The following is a 21,745-nucleotide window of genomic DNA, read 5'->3' as shown; positions in this document are numbered from 1 at the left end:
TCCCGCCCAGCATCGACTTACGCACACGTCGCAGCATCACCCCCTTCGTTTGTTCCGCCGCCCCAACTGGTACCGCCCTACAACCACATCAACGCCGTTACGACGGCTAAGCCTACGCCACGCTATTACGCACCTTGGCGCCCCTCTCGCCCAGTGTGCTACTATTGTGGAATCCGAGGGCATATATCCCTCTTCTGTCGTCCACGCATTCAAAACGAGCGGCGTGGTTACGACGCCTTCGAAAGTGACGTACCCTCATGTTATCAGCGGCGACCTATTCCCAGCCCACCTCGTCGATCCTCTCCAACGCCGGTATCCTCGTCTGAACCAAATGGCGCCCATGTATCCCGACGCCGGTCCCTTTCCCCATACCGCCGCTCAGTTTCCCCTCTCCGCCCCGCAACCACTATCCCTGTCCGCCATCCGGAAAACTAAGTGTTGCAGTTTCCGGAGGTCCAACTGCACTCTGCGAACTTACTAAAAGTCCTCCTGATCGTCCGTATAATGTGATTGCTGTTATCGCGGAAGGTTTACCGGTCGAAGCTTTGATTGATACAGGGGCTGCAATTTCTGTCATTCACGCTGATTTGTGCTACCGTTTGCGAAAAGTGACAACACCATATGATGGGCCTGAATTCCGTGGAGCCAATGAGGTCCCTTTGCACCCTTCAGCGAAGTGCACCGTACGAGTTGTTATCGACGGCATCCGCCATCATGTGCAGTTTGCTGTGCTCTCACCTTGTGCCTATCTGATGATTTTTGGATGCGATTTTTTGTCAACCGCTTCAGCGTTAATTTATTGTGGTGAGCGTGTTATCCATATGACTGCGATTTTTCATCTGACTTTTCTGAACGACATCATCCCCTCGTTGCCGCCGCTGATACTGTTTTGCCTCATCAGTGCGAAAAACTGCTTACTGTTTTTTCTTACCACATATGTGACGGGGACGTACTCATAGCAGCATCATATAGTCATCTTGCACGCGGCATCGCCTTCCCGTCAAGCCTTGTCCGGTTCCACAACGGATCAGCGACAGTAGTGGCCACTAACACTTCACGTCAATCCCTCGTGCTCCCAAAAGGAACTTCTCTGCATTGCATGGTGGCTGTTCAACTTTTTTCCCCGATGGTGCTCACCGCCCCTCCGCCTCAGCAACGTGTTTCGTCAGACGTCTCTTCTGTTCTCGCAGACTATTAATCCTAAACTAACGCCGAACCAACGCCAAGAACTGCTGACATTGCTTCGACACCACCAAGCCATTTTTGATGCCACTTCCACACCACTGGGACAGACTAGTGTTGCGCACCATCACATCATTACTGAAGGTAACTCTACCGTTCGCCGACGGCCTTATCGGGTTTTCCTCTCTGAACGAAAAGTAATTGAAGAAAATGTAAATGACATGCTCCATCGCAATATAATTCGTCCCTCAACAAGCCCATGGTCCTTCCCAGTAGTGGTAGTGAAAAAAAGGACGGCTCGGTACGCTTTTGTGTTGATTACCGCGCACTCAACAAAATTACCCGCAAAGACGTAATATCTAATGCCGCGAATTGATGACGCCCTTGACTCTCTCCAAGGCTCCGAATATTTCTCGACCTTGGACCTCAGCTCAGGTTATTGGCAAATACCTATGCACGAGGACGACAAAGAAAAAACCGCTTTCGCAACACCCGATGGCCTTTACGAATTTAATGTTATGCCTTTCGGACTTTGTAACGCACCAGAGACATTTGAAAGAATGATCGTCTCCTAAAATGGAGAACCTGTTCGTGTTACTTGGACGACATTGTTGTCTTTTCGGCAACCTTTAATGACCATCTCACGCGTCTGAATGAAGTCCTCACCTGTCTCGCTTCGGCAGGCCTTCAGCTCAACACCAAGAAGTGCCACTTTGCACAGAAGGAAATTAGAATATTGGGACATTTGGTCAGCCATGACTTCATTCGCCCAGATACTGAAAAAATTATCGGGGTCTTGAACTTTGCTCGTCCACAACGGACTGCAGATTTGCGCAGTTTCCTCGGCCTCGCGCCTTATTTCCGGCGTTTTATAAGGCATTTTGCAACTATTGCTGCACCACTTCATGAGCTACTTAAAGCACGCAGCCCTTTCGTGTGGACTGAACAGTGCGAAACTGCTTTTAATGACCTAAAGCAGGCCCTTACATCAGATCCTGTTCTTGGCCACTTCAGTGACAACGCTCCAACTATCCTGCACACCGATGCCAGTGGTCGCGGTCTTGGCGCTGTACTTCTGCAGCGTGATGCAACCTCGCGTGAGAAAGTGATTGCCTTTGCCAGTCGGACCTTGACTCCAGCTGAGAAAAACTACACCATTACCGAGCAGGAGTGTCTTGCCGTCGTCTGGGCTGGCCAAAAATTTCGCCCTTACCTATACGGTCGGAATTTCACAGTTGTGACCGACCACCATGCTCTTTGCTGGTTGCCTACACTCAAAAATTTGACAGGTCGACTTAGCCGCTGGATTCTACGCCTGCAAGAATACCATTTCGACGTCACTTATAAATCTGGTCGCCAACACCATGACGCCGACACTCTCTCTCGCTGTCCCCTTTCGGAATCAACTTGCTGTTTTTCTTCCCAATGCATTACCACCTCTGACCAGAGCCGACCGTTTCTTTGCCAGACGTATATCACAACCGTTTGTTTTGACGACTCTGAGAACAAGCACGCTCTCCGCTCACAGCAATTAGCCGATACCTACTGCCGTCCTATTATCGACCGCCTTATCGGCGTTTCGGACCCACCCAATGCTAGGCTTCGCCGACAGCTTCGCAATTTCAAGCTCGAAGATGGCACCCTACTCCGATATGTGTATTGCCCTGATGGAACTTGCTAGATCCCAGTCGTGCCGCGTGTGCTTCACCCACGTATACTGGCGGCTCTCCACGATGACGCTACTGCAGGTCACCTTGGTTTTGACAAAACCTACGACCGCGTGAGAAAACGATTCTTTTGGCCTGGCTTATCTTCCACCGTTGCCAAATACGTCGCATCCTGCCCTCTGTGCCAACGTCGCAAACGGCTGACTTCTTCGCCCGCTGGCCTTCTACAACCTCTTACTTGTCCCGCCACGCCATTCGACGTAGTCGGCATCGACTTATATGGTCCCCTACCTCTCTCCGATGGGGGCAACCATTGGATTATAACGGCTCTCGACCACCTCACACGCTACGCTGAGACAGCACCTGTACCGACTGGTTCCGCTGAAGAAGTAGCAAATTTCTTTTTGCAATCAATTGTATTGCATCATGGCGCTCCTTGGGTGCTCCTAAGTGACCGCGGTACAGCCTTCTTATCGAAAGTCGTTGCCGAAGTTCTTCACGCGTCATCCACCCTTCATAAGACAACCTCAAGCTACCACCCCCCGACTAACGGTCTCACTGAACGATTTCATCGCACCTTGTCGGACATGATATCCATGTACATCACACCAGATCATCGAAATTCGGATACTGTTCTACCATTCGTCACATTCGCCTATAATACAGCAGTACAGCGAACTACCGGTTACTCTCCATTTTTACTTGTTTATGGCCGTCCTCCCACTGCAATCCTCGACGCTTCCTTCTTCTCTACGCCCGACTACTCCACGTCAGTACCTGACCATTTTTATCTCGTTTGGCCAGATGCCGTCATCTTGCCCGCCTCAACACGGCAGCGTGCCAGGAAGACCGCAAGACTCGCTATGATTCTACACATCGAGTGGTCTCTTTTTGTCCTGGTGACGAAGTACTGCTTTATACACCATTGCGCACCCCTGGCCTTAGTGACAAATTCCACCACCGCTACGTAGGTCCCTATAAGGTCATAAGCCAAACTTCCCCAGTGAACTACAAAGTGACGCCTGTTAATCCCCCAGCTGATCGACGCCATCTTGGAACTGAAATTGTTCACGTGTTTCGCTTGAAACCATTTGTGCGCCGCGATGCATTGGTTAGTTAGGAGCGGCCAGGCTGGCCGCTTCCGACCCCCCGGGCAGATTGTGCGAGCCTTCTGTGAACGTTCTTTATATTGTACATGCCAGGATCTTCCTCTTTCATTTGTACATACCATCATCATCGTCCCGAAGCGCGCGCCTGGTTTTTGTCATCGGAGTAAAACGCCAGACATGGCATCCCTTGCTTTGCCGTCTCGACCTGGCCTTCTTCCACAATATATATATATATATATAGCATAAGTAAATAGACGTACTTGGTTGTTAGAGGTTACATAGAAGTGAAAAATTGCTTCATACTGTTTCCAAGTTTATTTGGAGTCGACGTTTCGGCAGGAGCCCTGCCTTTCTCAACACTGAGGGTACATGATTCTTGTTCGTCTTATTACAATGTTGGCAAGAAGTGATAGAAACAGAATATGGGCACAAACAGGTGAACCAGCTGGGCACGCACAACACACACATACACACACGTGCGGAGAGCAGACTAGGCCCAAAGGGTGATCCACCCAAGTCACCGGCCGCCGGGAGTCATCTGTACACAATACTGGCAGCCGCGGAACAACCTCGGGGGAAAAAAAAGAAAAAAAAAACAGGTGGGGAAACCTGTTCGCTGCAGATGGTGAAAAAAGTTTTTGCCGTTCTCACTAAAATATGGGAGTGTGAAGGAGGTTTTTGCGGGAAGTTGCTAACTATGAATGGTCAAGGCCTTGGCTTTGAAGATTTTTTCTTTTTCTCTGCTGTACCTGTTATCCTCCCCACCCTTGCTCCGACCCGCGGCCCAACAGGATGAAAAGGCAAAAAACAAAAGAAAAAAAACGCCACAACCGGGTGGGCATTGCCGGTTAGAAGAACCTGACAGCGGCGAGTAAATTTCGAGCCTGCTTAGAGCGGTAAGCAACTCGCGGTGAGAGATGAACCTCAAAGAAAGAAAAGAAAAAAATATATGAGGGACAGTAGAATGGTGAAATACTTTGAGGTTTTCGATAAAAGATGTGAGCGCCAAGCATGAAGAAGGTTTTTACGAGAAGTAGGATATGAAGGGTATCAAAGAAGAGGGAAAAATACAAATAAAAAGTGGGGGGAGAGGGGGAAGAAAACAACCCGAGGAAAACTGTCAAGGGATAATGATTGATATATGAGCTAAGCATTAAACTTGCAGGGCTGGTACAGTAGACATTGCCTCAATGTTTTCATTTATCACAGTATTAATTGTCCCTAACTTATAAGTAAAGTATGACTCACGCTGCTCCTGTTCCCGTCTATTATTGAATCCCCCTGAAGAACTGTTAGTTTGACTGAGTCGAATGAGTGCTGTTTCTTGTTGATATTGCCAGGGGGCGCTCAGAGTGAAAGACGACGTTGAAGTGAATCGGCTCCGGACTCGCAGGACGTATCTAAACCTTGGACCGTGTGATTCTACCTGTACCGGCTCTGTTAATCTACCCCCTGTCGCCAACACCGTGACAAATCTGGTGGAGGTCAGGTTTGATGTCCCGTACCCCTACGCTAAGCAGGAGTGCTGGTCATATATTCGTGGAAACGCCCGTTCACCGCACTAGCCGCAGGCAACGAGGTCTCCGTCTCCAATCGCCGCCTGTTCTGGCCCATTTCGATGAGCAGGGGGAGACAGAAATACACACCGACGCCAGTAACATTGCCCTTGGGGCGGTTCTCGTGCAACGTCAAGAGGGTGTTGAACGAGTCATCGCCTATGCCAGCCGTACTTTATCCCGCGCCGAGACGAACTATTCAACTACTGAAAACGAATGCCTCGCCATTATTTGGGCTGCTGCGACATTTCGCCCCTATCTTTATGGTCGCCCATTTAAAGTTGTCACTGACCACCATTATTTGTGTTGGCTGGCCAACCTGCGTGACCCATGCGGCCGCCTGGCGCGATGGAGCCTTCGCCTACAGGAGTTCGATCTCACTATTGTTTATAAGTCCGGACTTAAGCATGAAGATGCTGACACGCTCTCCCGCGCGCCTGTCGAGCTCGCTCCACCAGACACGGATGACGCTGACAGTTTCCTCGGAGCTGTTGATGCTTCCGATATGTCACATCAGCAGCGTGCAGATCCAGATTTACGAGCACTGATTGATTATTTAGAAGGTCAGCCAGCCACCATACCTAAGTGCTTTTCTCGGAGCCTCTCAACTTTCTGCCTGAAAGGTGGTGTGCTTTATAAGCAGAACTCTAGATCCGAGTCAAGAACCTACCTCCTCGTGGTACCCACAGCTCTGAGAGAGGAAATCCTTTCCGCGTGCCACGATGAACCAACATCTGGCCACTTGGGCTATTCTCGCACACTTGCTAGGATACGACAGACATTCTACTGGCCCAACCTTGCCACTGTTGTTAAGCGCTATGTCAAGAGCTGTCGGCAATGTCAGCGTCGGAAGGTTCCGCAATCAAAGCCTGCGGGCCTCCTCATGGCCATAATACCACCACGAGCACCATTTGATCAAGTCGGCATGGACCTTCTCGGTCCTTTCCCTCGGTCCTCTGGTGGCAACCTTTGGATAATCATCGCCACAGACTATCTGACTCGCTATGCCGAGACCAAAGCGTTACCTAGTGGTACAGCGTCTGAAGTTGCCCATTTCTTTGTACACCAGATCATACTACGGCACGGTGCTCCTACCTGTATTATTACTGATAGAGGGACTGCCTTTACTTCAAAAATGATGGCCGAAGTCTTTCATCTCAGTGGTACGGCGCATCGAAAAGCTACTGCTTACCATCCGCAGACCAATGGGCTGACGGAAAGGCTTAATAAGACCATCGCGGATATGCTGGCGATGTACGTCGACGCCCAGCACAAGACTTGGGGATGCGATCGTACCATATGTGACGTTCGCATACAATACGGCAGTCCAAGAGACTACACGTTTCACGCCGTTTCGCCTCGTTTACGGCAGGGAGGTTCGCACGATGCTGGACGCAATGCTCCCTTACCAAACAGATACCGAACTTTGTTCTGACGCCGAGCAGTTTGCCCAAGATGCTGAGCAAGCACGCCAACTAGCACGCGTCCACATCACCCAGCAACCGGACAGGGATTCACGCCGGTACAACCTCCGCCACAGACAAGCTTCCTACAACACCGGGGACCAGGTGTGGGTGTGGACTCCTGTTCGACGCCGCGGCCTTTCAGACAAGCTAATTTGCCGCTACTTCGGACCGTATAAAATCGTGCGACGCATCAGTAACGTCAATTACGAGGTGCTCCCGGATGGATCAGAGCACACAGGCCGTCGGCTACCTCGTCCAGAGACAGTTCATGTCTTGCGACTGAAGCCGTACTTTGCACGGTGACTGAAAAACTACATCTACAAACTTTTTTTTGAGGGGGGGAGGTTGCTTTTGTACGCTTGTGTGCACGTGTAACTGTGTGCGTTACGCTTAAGGAGGGAGGAATGCCAGGGGGCGCTCAGAGTGAAAGACGACGTTGAAGTGAATCGGCTCCGGACTCGCAGGACGTATCTAAACATTGGACCGTGTGATTCTACCTGTACCGGCTCTGTTAATCTACCCCCTGTCGCCAACACCGTGACAATATGTTTTGAAAAAGGAAGGTTGGGCAGAGAGCGGACATGAGCACGGTGATTATTAAACCGCATTCGTAGAAGGGTAGCTCTCTGGCCAATATACTGCGTGCTGCATACACCGCATTCTAGGAGATATATAACGTTTGAGGCATCGCTATCAAAGTTACCATGTACTCCACTTAACGTTTGACGCTGTGCTTGTTGCGCAGCTTGATGTCTGCATGTGCCTGCACGCCTGGCATCTGCTCTTTCCGCAAGGCCGGCACCCCAACCGCGGGTTATTACCAATTTTTGAGTGGACTAGGATGTTGCGGATGTTTTTCGGTCGTCTGTAGACAACCTGGGGAGGAGTCGTGAAAATATTGGAGAGACGTTAGCTCTGTTCTAGAATGTTGAAATGTTTCTTTAGGATCTTGTTCATGTTGGGGGGTTACTCGTGTAGGTGAGTACCAAGCTTGTTCGACGGTCTGTGTTTTCCTTTCGTGGACGTCCCGCAATCCGGACGTCCGCAATCCGCTGACCCGTAATCCGGTCACGCGGGCGTCTTCCAGACATACACTCGTCTCCGGGTGCGTTACTACTGGCGGGGCATGTAAACCTTCGTACTCAAGTACGTTCGCTCGTGCCTCAACTGTCAACGTCGCAAGCCATCTCCTCAACGTTCTGCTGGAGAGTTGCTGCCGTTACCCAGCCCACCACGCCCTTTAGACCGCGTCGGTATTGATCTGTACGGGCCGCTTCCCTACACTGCGGCCAGTAACCGCTAGGCTATCGTAGCCGTTAATCATCTCACGAGGTATACAGAAACCGCCGCACTTCCATCTGCCACAGCGTCAAAAGTAGGTTCCTTCATTTTGCAGCGATTTGTTCTTTGCTATGGCGCACCTCGAGAGCTGCTCAGCGACAGAGGACGCGTTTTCTTGAGTGATGTTCTGAAAGCCTTGCTCACCAAGTGCAACATTATTCATAGAACCACCTCCGCCTGTCATCCCCAGAGTAAAGGCCTCACTGAGCGTTTCAATCGTACCCTTGGCGACATGTTCTCTATGTACGTCCCCTCCAACCACTCAAACTGGGACCTCGTCCTTCCGTATGTCACGTACGCATACAATACCGGAACGCAGTCTACTACTGGCAGCATTCGTCCTGTCGTGTGTGTTTTCTTTCTGTCGTTGTTTTATGCGTGCTGCGAATGGGTTTTACTATTGGCTTCTCTCCTTTTTTTCTCCTCTACGGCCATCGCCCCTCTGCTACAATCGACACCATACTCACGTATCAGCCAGACATATCAGAGTATACTCCTGCGTCTCAAGTGGCTCAGTATGCGGAAGACTGTCGACAAATCGGCCGTGAATTCACGGCTAACACCCAGTACCGCTATAAATCCAACGATGACAGCCAACACTCAACACTGGACTTCTCGTCTGGCGCTCTTGTGTAACTGTGGATACATTCTAATGCTCCTGGACTGTCTTCAAAAGTTCTTGCTAAATACCATGGCCCATACCGAGTTCTGGAGCGCACTTCTCCGGTTAATTATGTGGTGGAACCTGTTACGCCGTCCCATGATCTACGCCGGCGCGGACGCGAGATTATTCACGTCCAGCGCCTCAAACCCTATTACGACTCTGCCGACTTGCTCACGCCGTAAGTCGCCAGAATGGCTCCTTTTCGTCCCGCAGGTAATTGTGAAGAGGATGAAGTGCACGAGGAACAGCAAAGGCTGGGGGATGGACTCAAGGCAGTATCAGTAGCCAGGCGAATGTCCTTCACGCTTCGCCTGTCTCCTCTTCTGACTTGAACGTTGCTTCCGCCTATATTGCCTTCGTTGTAGTTGAAGCTCGTCACTGAGCAAGTGAGGTTGTACGACGCAAGCAGCACTTAAGACGATACGTTAGGGCCACTTTGGTGGTGTGGGTGCGATGATTGTGGACAGTGACTTTGGCTATCACATACTTCACTAAGCATATCAATTAACTACGACGAAGGGGCCAGAGTACCTGAACAAAAACTTCTGGTGCAAGCCTCCCTTGCATGAGGGTGTCCAAAGTTACACGAAAGCTTCAGGAGAATTTGTGGCCTGAGCGTGAGGGAAAAGTGCGCAAGTGGTCCAGGAGACGAGCTTTCTCAGCGGTACATACAATCTAATAGACTGAAGGGTCATCATGAGGTGATAAGGGGAATATTATGTCTAAAACGGGCGGGGCATTCTAATGTAAAGCAAATAGAAAGGGAAATAGCTAGAGATCTCATGCTTCGCGGTGTTGTACGCGTATGCCACGAATGGCAGTTTCGGTTGTCCGAAGTAACATACATGGACAGCAATTTGACGAGGGTGCGGTTTGTGTCCTTAGATACAGCGTTGGTCTGTACGTGGTAAAATGTGCAGTGGAGGTAGGTAGAGCCGTAGAGTCGAAGTAATTCCTCTACAATCTCGCAGGTGAACTGCCATCCGCAGTCACTGATGATAACACACGGAGCACCATGATGAAGAATAATCAAATGCAGCATAAACGACGATACATCACTAGCTTGGTGTACACGAGGTGCTACAGTCTCCACATAGCTTGTCGAATACTCCACACAGACTGTAATCCAGCGGCTTACTTCTGAAGAGTTTGTAAATGGGCCGAGAAATTAAATACCAACTTTTTCAAAAAACACCGATGGTCCTTTTAACGGTTGCAGATCTGCAGGAAGCGTGGTGCGAGACCTCAAGCGCTGACATCGATAACAGCGGCTGCTGAAGTTGCTGTGACTCCGCCTCCTACCTATTGAGCTTTAATTTATCAGTTCTCTGAAGCCTAACCTAGCCGCCGCCTCGCATCCCCCCCCCCCCACTCCTGTCTCCGGGCCAACTTCTTTTACTCAATGGCGACAGAATTCACCCACACTGGTCTGCGTCTACGGCGGAATTCATGGCAATGTCGCTCGAGTCTGCCGCCGGCGCATGGGGGAACAGCGACATCACTACTGGGACCTTCGTCGGGAGAACACGTATAACCAGTCTCTATATAGTCAGAACTACGCTGCTATCGGCCATCATCAACCATCTGCTCCGCCAGACCCTCTGAGAGAACGTCCACAGGCCGATCCGTAAGCGACGTTCACCATCTCACCGTCACTCGCCGCCCCACTTAGGCCAGCAGAGTAAACATCTGACCGCTGTACGAAAAACTGACTTGTTTAGTTTCCGAAGGTAAAGCAGTACTGCCTGTCCGTCATACAATTCCTATATGATGTCTGCAGATATATATATATATATATATATATATATATATATATATATATATATATATATATATATATATATATATATAACACAGTGCATGTCCATCCTTCACTGCACTATCTGCCTCATTCGGCCTCCTAACCTCACTTCGGTTCAGTTCAGTCGTTCAGTCATGTCCGACTCTTCGTGACCCTATGGACCATGTCACGCCACGCTTTCCGGTCTCTCACTATTTTACTAACATCACATAACTTCATCTGCAGTGCCTCGAGGATGCCATCTAACCAACACGTTCGCTGCCTACCCCTTCTCCGGCGACCCTCAACCTTTTCCAACATCAAATCTTTCTCCAGCAACTCCTCTCTTCTCATCAGATGACCAAAGTAGCTGAGCTTTAACTTTAGAATTTGACCCTCCAATAAGCAGTCAGGGTTTATGGTCGACAATATCGACTGATTTCATCTTCTGGCAGTCCAAGGAACTCTCAAGAGTCTTCGCAAAACCACAATTCAAACGCGTCAATTCTTCGGCGGTCAGCCTTTTTTCACAATCCAACTCTCGCATCCATACATCACAACTGGAAAACCATAGCACGAGTTATACGGATCTTGGTTGGCAGACTAATGTCTCTGCTCTTTACTAGGCGGTCAAGGCTAACCATTGCTCTCTTTCCCAGAAGCAGGCGTCTCCTAATTTCATGGCTGCAGTCTCCTTCCGAGGTAATCTTGGAGCCCAAGAAGAGAAAATCTGTCACAGCTTCCACTTCTTGTCCATTGATGCTCCAGGACTTGATAGGGCAAGACGCCATGATCTTTCTCTTTTTAATGTTCAGTTTAAGCCCAAACTTCTCACTCTCTTCTTGTATGCGCATCAGAAGTCTCTTGAGTTCCACTTTACTTTCAGCCATTAAAGTGGTATCATCCGCATATCTAAGGTTGTTGATACGTTTTCCAGCAATCTTCACTCCAGCTGAAGACTCGTCCAGACCGGCCTTCCTCATGATGCACTCTGCATTTAGGTTAAATAGGCAGGGCGACAGTATGCGTCCTTGCCTCACTCCTTTCTCAATCGGAAACCAATCAGTAAGACCATGCCCAGTTCTGACTGTGACCTCTTGTCCTTCATACAGGTTCCTGAGGAGACAGATGAGGTGAATTGGAACTCCCATCTCTTGTAGAGCTTGCCACAATCTGCTGTGATCTACGCAGTCAAACGCTTTCGCATAATCAATAAAGCAGAAGTAGATGGATTTTTGGAACTCTCTTGCTTTTTCCATGATCCAGCGAAGGTTGGCAATTTGGTCTCTAGTTTTTCTGCCTTGCGAAACCCAGCTTGCACGTCCGGAAGCTCCCGATCCACATACTGCTGCAGCCTTCCATGGAGGATTTTCAACATCACCTTGCTAGCATGCGAAATAAGCGCGATCGTGCGGTAGTTGGAACAATCTTTAGCACTGCCTTTCTTTGGAATGGGGATGTAAACTGACCTCCTCCAATCCTGTGGCCACTGCAGGGTTGTCCAAATCTTCTGACATAATGTATGCAGAATGTTAACAGCGTCATGGTTGAGGATTTGAAGCAACTCAGCTGGAATGCCATCAATTCCGCTAGCTTTGTTCTTAGCAAGGCTGGCTAAGGCCCATTCAACTTCACTCTTCAGGATGCCCGGCTCGAGATCAGTAATCACAACCGTCTTATTGGGGTTTGCATATTCTGGTCCTTCTCGTACAGTTCTGTGTATTCCGGCCACCTCTTTTTTATCTCTGAGGCTTCAGTGAGGTGCTTGCCTCGTTTATCCTTTATCACGCCCAGCTTAGCACAGAAGCTTCCTTTGATATCTTTGATTGTCTTATACAGAGCTCTTGTGTTCATTAATTGGCTTTTGTCCTCAACTGCTTGGCACAGTACGTTCAAGAAGGCATTTTTATCTCTCCTTGCTATTTTCTGAAAATCCGCATTGAGAGCCTTGTATCTTTCTCTTTCCCCCATAACTTTTGCCATCCTCCTTTCCTCAGCTATTTGGAAAGCCTCTTCAGATAACCAGTTTGCTTTCTTGCATTTCTTTTGCTTTGGAACTACCTTAGTAGCAACTGCTTGTATTATATCACGAACATCAGTCCACATCTCTTCGGGCTCTCTGTCTTTTAGATCTAATTCTTGAAATCGATTCCTCACTTCCACAGCATATTCTAATGGAATTTGATTCAGATCATACCTGACAGGCCTTCTGGTTTTCTGCGTTGTCCTGAATCGAAGCTTAATTTTGGCAACAAGAAGCTGATGATCGGTGCCACAATCGGCCCAGGCCTTGTTTTTACTGCTTGTATAGCGCTTCTCCATCTCTGCCGGCAAAGAATATAATCGATCTGATTCCTGTACAGACCGCGCGGTGAAGTCCATGTGTACAGGCGCCTCTTGTGCTGTTGAAAAAGAGTATTAGCTATGGTCAGGTTGTTTTCTTGACAAAACACCACTAGCCTCTGCCCAGCTTCACTAAGCCCTATGAAATCCCATTTCATACCCTTTGTTCCTCTGACAGCACCGCTAAACTAGCTTCACTGGCTATAGGGGTATAGCGTTAAACGTTGCCAGGGTCAGTTTCCAATGGCGGCCTGTCCAGCGGAGTCAGGAATTCTTAGCACTGCTTGCTGCGTCACAGGTCTGACCGCCGCCGTGGTCAGTTGTTCCGCAGCAACTGGTGACTTAGGGCCGGGGTTTGATAGGACTAATCATGGGAGGCTGCGGCCAATTACTGCACCAGGGTGGCCAACGCCTGTTGTGGTGAAGGAGTGCGTTGTCGGAAGTGTTCACCGGCATTAGGTCGCGCCCCTAACCGGTTTATGCAATTCCATCGACAGCGGATTATTTTTATCCGGTGAAGAATTGTGCAGCACCGATATTCGAGCCCCGGTCCTCTTGCGTGCCAGGCGGATGTCCTACCGCTACGCCACCGCTGCCATCTTGAGGTTTACAGGAGAGGCGAGAACTAGGAATAGGTTTCCTTGTCAATAAACATATAGCTGGTAATACAGAAAAATTCTTTAGTAATAATGAGCGGGTGGTAGGCATCGTAATTAGGCTTAATGGGCGGTATAAACTGAAGGTTGTACAGGCCTATGCACCTATTTGTAGTTATATAGACTGCCAGTCGAAAGCTTCCACGAAGATGTAGAATCGGCAATGCGAAAAGTAAATACCCCGTATACGGTACTAATGGGCGACTTCAATGGCAAGGTAGGGAAAAAGCAGGACGGAGACCAGATAATGGGTGACAGTAGAATTTATGTTCGTTCCTTTTCGGAAAGTTGTTTAAACCCTTTCTGTTATGTAGTTCCGCGGAGGGAAGAGAGGCGGCGTATTTGAAGGTGATGGTGGTAGAGCATGTATTTACAGCATGACATATATTTAAAGATAGTAAAACTGGAAGTTGAAATGAATTTACAAAACGGACACTGTGCGCTACGTTAGTCTTCGACCTCACTGGTTAGAGCCTAAGCAGAACAGCCGCGTTACATGCCTACGCACGGAGCCTAGCTCAGACTGGACTGTCTTGGATCGCGTCTCGTTTTACACCTTCACAAACAAAAAAATAGGGACGGTCATTTTTAGAGGCCAACTCCACACATCAACTGTCAATAAGGAAATATGCTAGATGGGCACAGCCCCGTGGGTTGGCCTCGGCCTCTATCCCAGGGCCTCACTAGCAATACAAAATAACAACAAAGAGCACGGTGAAACTCTTTCTCCGGTGAGAGTGTCGAACCCTCTCCTGTCTGGAGACTTTCTTCCCACGTGTTTCCCGCACACCGCCGCCTCATCCTCGCTGCTGGCTAAATTCTTTCCACATTGCATTGCCCTGCGCGACCTGTATTTATCACTACGTGCAACGACATGGAAGGGGAAGATTACCTAGCCGCTAGGCTGAAGGCCCGGCGCCGAATTAAAGGGGAGCTTCTGCCTTGCCTGCTTTAAGAACAATGCCCGAGTCAAATCCTGAATGCTTTTTCGGGTGCTCTTTGTCGCATCTGCAGACAAGATAAACGAGACTTCTTTTCGCACTGCTCAAAGTCCCAGCGTAACAAAAAGGCTCAAGGGTCGTTTTGGTGCTCGTTACCGGCCAGTACGAAGGGTGCCATACATGCGAGCACCCGTGAGTACAAAACGGTTACACAAATCCGGCGCCGACGGTCCGGTCGGCTTTCCCCACACGCGGCACGCTTGCCGAAGGGGGACCGCGCCCACAATACAAGAAGTAAACAGGCGGGCGGCGGCAGCTTGTAGAGACGCGTACCTGCAAGTGATTAGCCTCGCGCGCCCCTACAGTGACTATATCATTGGTTCTAGGAATAGCAGGGGGAGTTACTAGTTGAGTTTGCAGAGCGCAATAACTTAGGATTTATGAGTACCTTCTTCAGCAAACGGAAGAACCGGAAATGGACACGAAAAAGACATAACGGAGAGACTATAAATGAAATTGACTTCATACTGTGTTCAACCCCCGCCATTATGCAAGATGTAGAGGTAATCGAGAAAGTACGATGCAGTGTCTACAGGATGGTGAGGTCTCGAATTAGTCTAAATCTAAAGAAAGAACGCAGCAGATTAGTAACAAAGAAGTGCATCAACAAATTAGCTGTGAGAGGGAGAGCAGAAAAGTTCAGGATCTCGCTACAGAATAGATACTGATCTCTAACTAAGGATGACGACATTACCCTAGAAGAAATAAATAATATTTTCTGACATATCATTATTGAGTGCGCTGTAGAAGTAGGTGGTCGGATAGTTAGAGAGGATACCCGTAAGCTGTCTAAGGAGACGAAAAATTTGATTATGAAGCGCCATAGTATGAAAGCTTCCAATCCAACTGACAATATAGAATTGGAAGAGATATCAAAGCTTATCAATAAGAGCAAAGTGGCCGATATAAAGAAATATACCATGGTGAAAATTGAGCATGCTGTAAAGAACGGGGGAAGCCATAAACCGGTCAAGAAGAAATTGGGCATAGGCAAAAATCAGATGTATGCGCTAAGGGCAAGGTGGGCAACGTCATATGGAATATGGACAAGATAGGCACAGTAGCTGAGGAGTTTTCCTGTAGCTGAAGAGGAAAGTATAAAACAGCTGCATCTTACCTGTACTCACCTATCAGGCTGCAACGTGGAGGCTAACGATGAGGGTTCTACTTAAGTTAAGGACAACGCAGAAGGCTATGAAACGAAAAATGGTAGGGGTAACATTAAGAGATAGGAAGCGTGCAGAGGGGGTCAGAGAAATAACTGAAGTTACTGACATTCTAGTGGTAATTGAAGAAACGGGCATGGACAGGACATGTAATGGAAAGAGAGGATAACCGTTGGTCACATCGGGTAACAAACTGGTTTTCAAGGGACGGAAAGCGTAGCAGGGGGCAGTAGAAAATTAGGTGGGCGGATGAGGTTAAGAAGTTCGCAGGGGTCAAGTGAATGCAGCCAGCAAAGAACCGGGTTAATTGGAGAAATATGGGAGAGGCCTTCACCCTGCAGTGGGTATAGCCAGGCTGGTAAATATATATATATATATATATATATATATATATATATATATATATATTACCACAAAAGTTGAACTGACAGTCGTCGATGCTTTAATTGTCTACGACACTTGTGTGTCCGCTCTCCTCTAGAAAGATCGTACTTTCTACTCTGGTCCTCATTTACGCGCCGCAGATGAAGCACCCATATCCCCTTCTGGAAAGTGAACCACAAGGATCACAGTAGATGGCTGCTGTCATTACATCCAACTGCGGTGCTTTCTGTACGTGCTCAACTGATTATTTTTGGGACTTTATGTCTTCCTCATCTGCAATAATTAGTTCCGTCACTGTGCCATTGAGATTGCTGGAAACGGTATATTAAAAATTTCTGAGGCCACAATCTCGATTTCCCACTACTGCAAATGTTTTCAGCCCTATGACTGTTAAGGTTATTGAAGTGAAAGATGATCATGCTAGCGAAGATGTGTTAGTTGTACCTTGTGCATAAGCCCTTTCCCGCGGGACCATCATCGAAAAATCGCTTCTTCGCTTCTGATGTAGTTCATCTCTGCTCAATGACCGGAAGGATAAAACGAGATCCCACCCTCGTAAGAAACGTTTCCGCAGTTACATTTATCGCCACACTGAGCCTGTATCCCTTCTACATCTCAGCAATCTCCCCCCCCCCCCCCCCCGTGCCTACTTGTGCTCTTTCTGGTGTGACGCTAATTCAGTTGGCTATGATATTTCCCCGACCACCAATCGGCATTGCTAACTATCGCAATGAAGAATGTCCAACCATTTGATACTCACCCCCCATTCTGGTCGTACCTGGGCAGCCACTGATCACATTAAAAATAACAGTTCTACTATAATTTGCTGCCAGCACTGCCGAGTTCATTCTTTAGTATGTTAAATAAAAGAGGATATCATCCTGGATATGCTGAATCGCAATATTATTAGCCCTTCTTTTTTTTGGCTGGTCATCGCCTGTTTTGCTGGTAAAGACAAAAGATGTCTCTAAGATTTTTATTGCTGACCGTGATTTGAACTATATAGCTCGAAATTATGAGCATCCATTACAACGCACTGACGATGCTTTTGACTTCCTTCAAAGTGCCAAATTTTTCTCAGGTTTTTACCTCTGATTCGGTTTCTGGCAAATATCCGTACTTAAGAAACACAAATGAGACACCACTTTCGCCACTCCCGACGGGCTCTACGAGTTTAATGTCATGCCTATCGGTCTATGAAATGCTGCCTAACATAGGAGCACCACATCAAAACTGTTCTGCAAGGTCTTACATGGGAAACATGCCCATTCTACCTACACGACGTAATATTTTCTCGAACGTTTCTGGAATACCTGAAGCGTTATAAAGAAGTTTTCGTCGCCATCTCCATCGCCGGTGTACAGTTCACAACAAAGAAACGTCGGCTTGCATCGATATTTATTGAAGCCCTTTGGCGTATTGACGGCAAAGATGGCGTTAGGTCTCATCCCGAGAAAATTTCTGCTATTGTGACTTTTCCACGTCACTTCTGTATCAATGATCTGCGTAGCTTCCTCTCACTAGAGCCTTATCTCTGCCGTTAATCCATAATTTCGCTTCAGTTGCGTCTTCTTTTATAGACTGCTTCAAACCGGCATACCTTTCTATTCGACTAAAGACTTGGAGACTGCCTTGGAAAATCTGAAGCAACCTTTGACATGAGATTTTTCTTTTGTGATGATCTGATGATTCTTCCTCAACAGTATTGCACACTCATGCTTTTGGCTGATGCATTGGCGGCACGTTGCTATAAGATTCATTGATCGTATAGGGTTATTGCTTACGCCAGCCGCTCGCTAATTCCCGCTGAGCAGAAATACGTTATTACCGAACAAGATTGTCTTGCAGTTTTATGGGGTGTGCACAAATTTAGCCATTGCCTTTGTGGTCGGAATTTTGTTGTAGTCACTGACCACCACGCTTTGTGCTGGCTCTGAGCCCGGAAAACATTAACTAGCGGTTCGCGCGCTGGATTCAAAATTTCTGTTCACAATAAATAAAAACCTGTCAAAAAGCGCTCCGATGCCGATGATCTATCTTGTTCAAATGCCAATGCTCTCTCATTACCAACTTGTCTCCAAACAATCTAGTACTTCTCTGATTAATTCCTTCCCCTCACGTGCAAATGTTTTGTCCGACCAGGTTGTGCATACCGCATCGATTGCTCCCTTTACCGACATGCAGCATGATTTTACTTCCTGTCAGCAAATGGAGTCGTCCTGCCACATGCTAGTCGATCGGAGCAACGGTACTTACCTACCCCAATTCTCAACAGGGCCAACTTGCCAAAAAACTGGGTGGACTGCTTTTATGCATAATAAAAACCCTTTCAGCAAAAAGTGGCTGCCCGTCTTTCCTAGTTCTCATCGCCGTCAGATCTTCTACGTGTTCCACGACGATCCCACCGGTGGCCACATTTGCTACCATAAGACCTACGACAGAATCAAGAGCCGCTTTTCCTGGCCAAGTCTCGCAACAATTGTTGCTAAGTAGATAGCCTCTTGTGCACTCTCGGGCCACGAGAGCGGGCCCAGCGGGCCTACTTCAGCCCTTCCTTGCCTTTTCACATCTTTGAAAGTTGTAGGTATTGACTTATAAGTACTTTTAACTTTGACTGCGGTCGGAAATCGTTGGATCCTTACAGCTGTCGATCACCTCGCTGTATGCTGGAACCGCAACTATATTGTCTGGTTCCGCTGCTGAGATAGCAAGCTTTTTCCTGCAAGACATTATTCTTTGACACGGAACCCCTTGTGTTCTTCTGTTCGACCACGGAAAGTTTTTCCTTAGTGCAATCGTGACCCAAGTTATTCATGCCGCATTGTTCACAAAACATCCGCCTAGAGCCCGCAAACAAATGTTCGCACCTAACGGTTGCATTACACTCTGTCCGACCTACTACCAACTTACAATCACCCTGCCCGTAACTGGGATTCCTTGCTTAGTTTTGTCACCTCACCATACAATACTGCAGTACAATGCATCACCCACTACTTCGTTTTTCATGGTCTATGGTCGGTCACCTACATACTACCTGGAAGTATCCTTCTTCTCTGAGCCTGTTCTCTCTGACACACCCTCCAATAAAACGTTCTCTTAACCTTTAGCCTACAGTCATGGATTTTTCATATTCAACATAGAAGCGGCACGGACAGTGCTGAAAAGGAGCTACAACACTTTTCACCATAACGTGTCATTCCATCCCGGTGAAGAAGTATTGCTTTGGAGGCCTGCGCACACCAGGCTTGTATGAAAAAAACCATACAGTGTGCTCGACACAACTTCACCAATCGACAATCGCGTACGCTCCGTGTAACATTTCAACGACCTAAGCCCTTTGCCCGCCGTCTTTCATCCCTTTATTCTGGCGAGCAGGAAGGCCGGTATTGTCAGGGTAGAAAAGTGTGAACACTTCTCGTGAACTACATCCACATCTGTGATTAATCATCATACAATTCGTTTCATCTGAACTTCATCATTATTTAGCGATCATCATCATGAAATTCTCTTTGTTCCTCGACGAACTTGTTGGCTAAGCCATTAAAGCTTAGCCGCCCAGCTCGCAAATATATACGAGTCCATGCAGCGGCGAAAACGAGTATGAGGTCTATACTTTTTTGTACAAGCTTCAGAATATCATAACCAAGAGTTGCAAAAAAAATTACGAGCGGCAATCCACTGTCGTCACTAGTAAAAGTAGACTGAGAGCAGCACTTGATCTTTAAAAGGATGAATATCATATTTCGCAATTGGATGTAAGTGTGTCACGTGTTTAAAACCATGGATGTGTAAGCGATTCCTCTACTGCATTAAAATTATATCATATATGGTGGGAACATGTGATGTGAAAACTCTGCGCTGACGTTTTGCTACTTTAGGTGACAAACTTATAGACCACGTTCTGCAATAGCATACCAGATAACATATGATACGCTCAATACTCCTTCAGTCTCAAATTGGTGTCCCTGGTAGTTAGCTTTGCGCCAGCTAGTTTATGGTGAGATAAGAATTCAGCCATCTAGAAACACCGGATCTCGTGTTCAGCAGAATGCCTCTAGACCATTGCGAGGATGTTCTTTCCGGTATGGTATAAAGAGCTTCATATCTACGTCGCTTGTTCCTACATAAAAATCCGACATTCTCCTATCCGTACCGCTTAGCTCTTCTAAATACTTAGAAGACTGATTGAAGTGACCTGTATAGAGCATGTGACTTCCTTTGTTCTGTGTTCCAACTGTGTGCATAAATGCCTGAATAATAAAATGTTTCGCCCCAGAAAAGACACAGCCAAATGACACACTGACAACTTGAAAAAATTCACAAGCCATTAAACAAAACAAACTGTTCTTGAATAATTTCTTAAGGCAAAAACAACAGCCTCCTTTGAGACACAACCAATCTAAACAAATCAGTCAAGAGAAAGTCAAATACAACACTTGCCTGCATCAGGTGTCCTATTTACTACTAGATTTACACGAATTGATGGCTGCGAGGTATGCGTGATGACTGGAGTTAGCCTGAGCGTCCAGTTGCTATGAAAACAAAAGCCACAAATTGAATTCATTGATTGAACTCACGTTAGATGTGTTTATTGCATACTAGAGAACACCAAATACACTCATTTTAAAAACAACCTAAATGAAAACAAGATTTTGTTTTATTTCAAAACTCCTTACAGTATAAAATATACTGAAATGGAAGCTTGGCCGAGTTAGTTACGGTTCCCTTGAGACACAGCGCTAAAAGAGACAAGGACACAGTGAGACAAACAGGACGAGCACCCCTCCTGTATGTCTCGCTGTGTCTTTCTCTCTTTAGCTTTATGTGGCAAGAAATGTATACTATTTTCTAATTATGAACAAAACTTCAGGCAAAACATGTTTAAGCGGAGCCTAATTCACACAGATACATTTTCTAATAATATTGCTACATTAGGCGGTGCATGCACTGATATGCGCATAAGGAAGGAAGCAAAATCTCGTGAGTTTTGGAGATGATGTTCGAGCGATGTCGGCTGGTGCCTGGTTGATGCTGCTGTGTTTCTGTGTGCCGTGTGCTGCGTCATCTCGTGCTGTGCTGTGTAACGGTCGTCACACACCGCGTTGACACTGGAGATGCCCGCCCTATTCACCGACGGCCTTACAGAGTTGCTCTTTCCGAACGCCGGATCATTCAGGGAGAAGTGGAGAAAATGCTGACCAGCAACATTAATGAGTCGTGGAGCAGCCCCTGGGCGTCACCGGCAGTACTCGTCATAAAGAAAGACAACAGCTAGAGGTTTTCCGCAGATTATCAACACCTACACAAGATAACAAAGAACTGTACTCTCTTCTAAGGATCGATGACGCCCTCGACTGCCTGCACGGTGCCAACTAACTCTCCTCCACCAATATCCGTTCTGGATATTGGCAGATCTCTGTTGACAAAAAC

The 21,745-nt window shown here is 47.6% G+C and overlaps 1 protein-coding gene across 1 annotated transcript in view; it reads right to left on the bottom strand.

Annotated features, from left to right (window-relative positions):
• Positions 1–21,745, bottom strand: part of LOC146170651 (uncharacterized) — a 63,145-nt gene that overhangs the window by 10,031 nt on the left and 31,369 nt on the right. Inside the window, exon 3 of the mRNA XM_084586869.1 lies at positions 20,756–20,847. Coding sequence (XP_084442995.1) covers positions 20,756–20,847 — 92 coding nt within the window. The remainder of the gene's footprint in view (positions 1–20,755; positions 20,848–21,745) is intronic.

The sequence above is a fragment of the Amblyomma maculatum genome, unplaced genomic scaffold (assembly GCF_055883805.1).
Source record: "Amblyomma maculatum isolate TAMU_Amacu unplaced genomic scaffold, ASM5588380v1 scaffold_99, whole genome shotgun sequence".
Lineage (NCBI taxonomy): Eukaryota > Metazoa > Arthropoda > Arachnida > Ixodida > Ixodidae > Amblyomma > Amblyomma maculatum.
The sequence above is the reverse complement of the archived record's forward strand: the minus strand, read 5'-3'. Positions and strand labels throughout refer to the sequence as shown.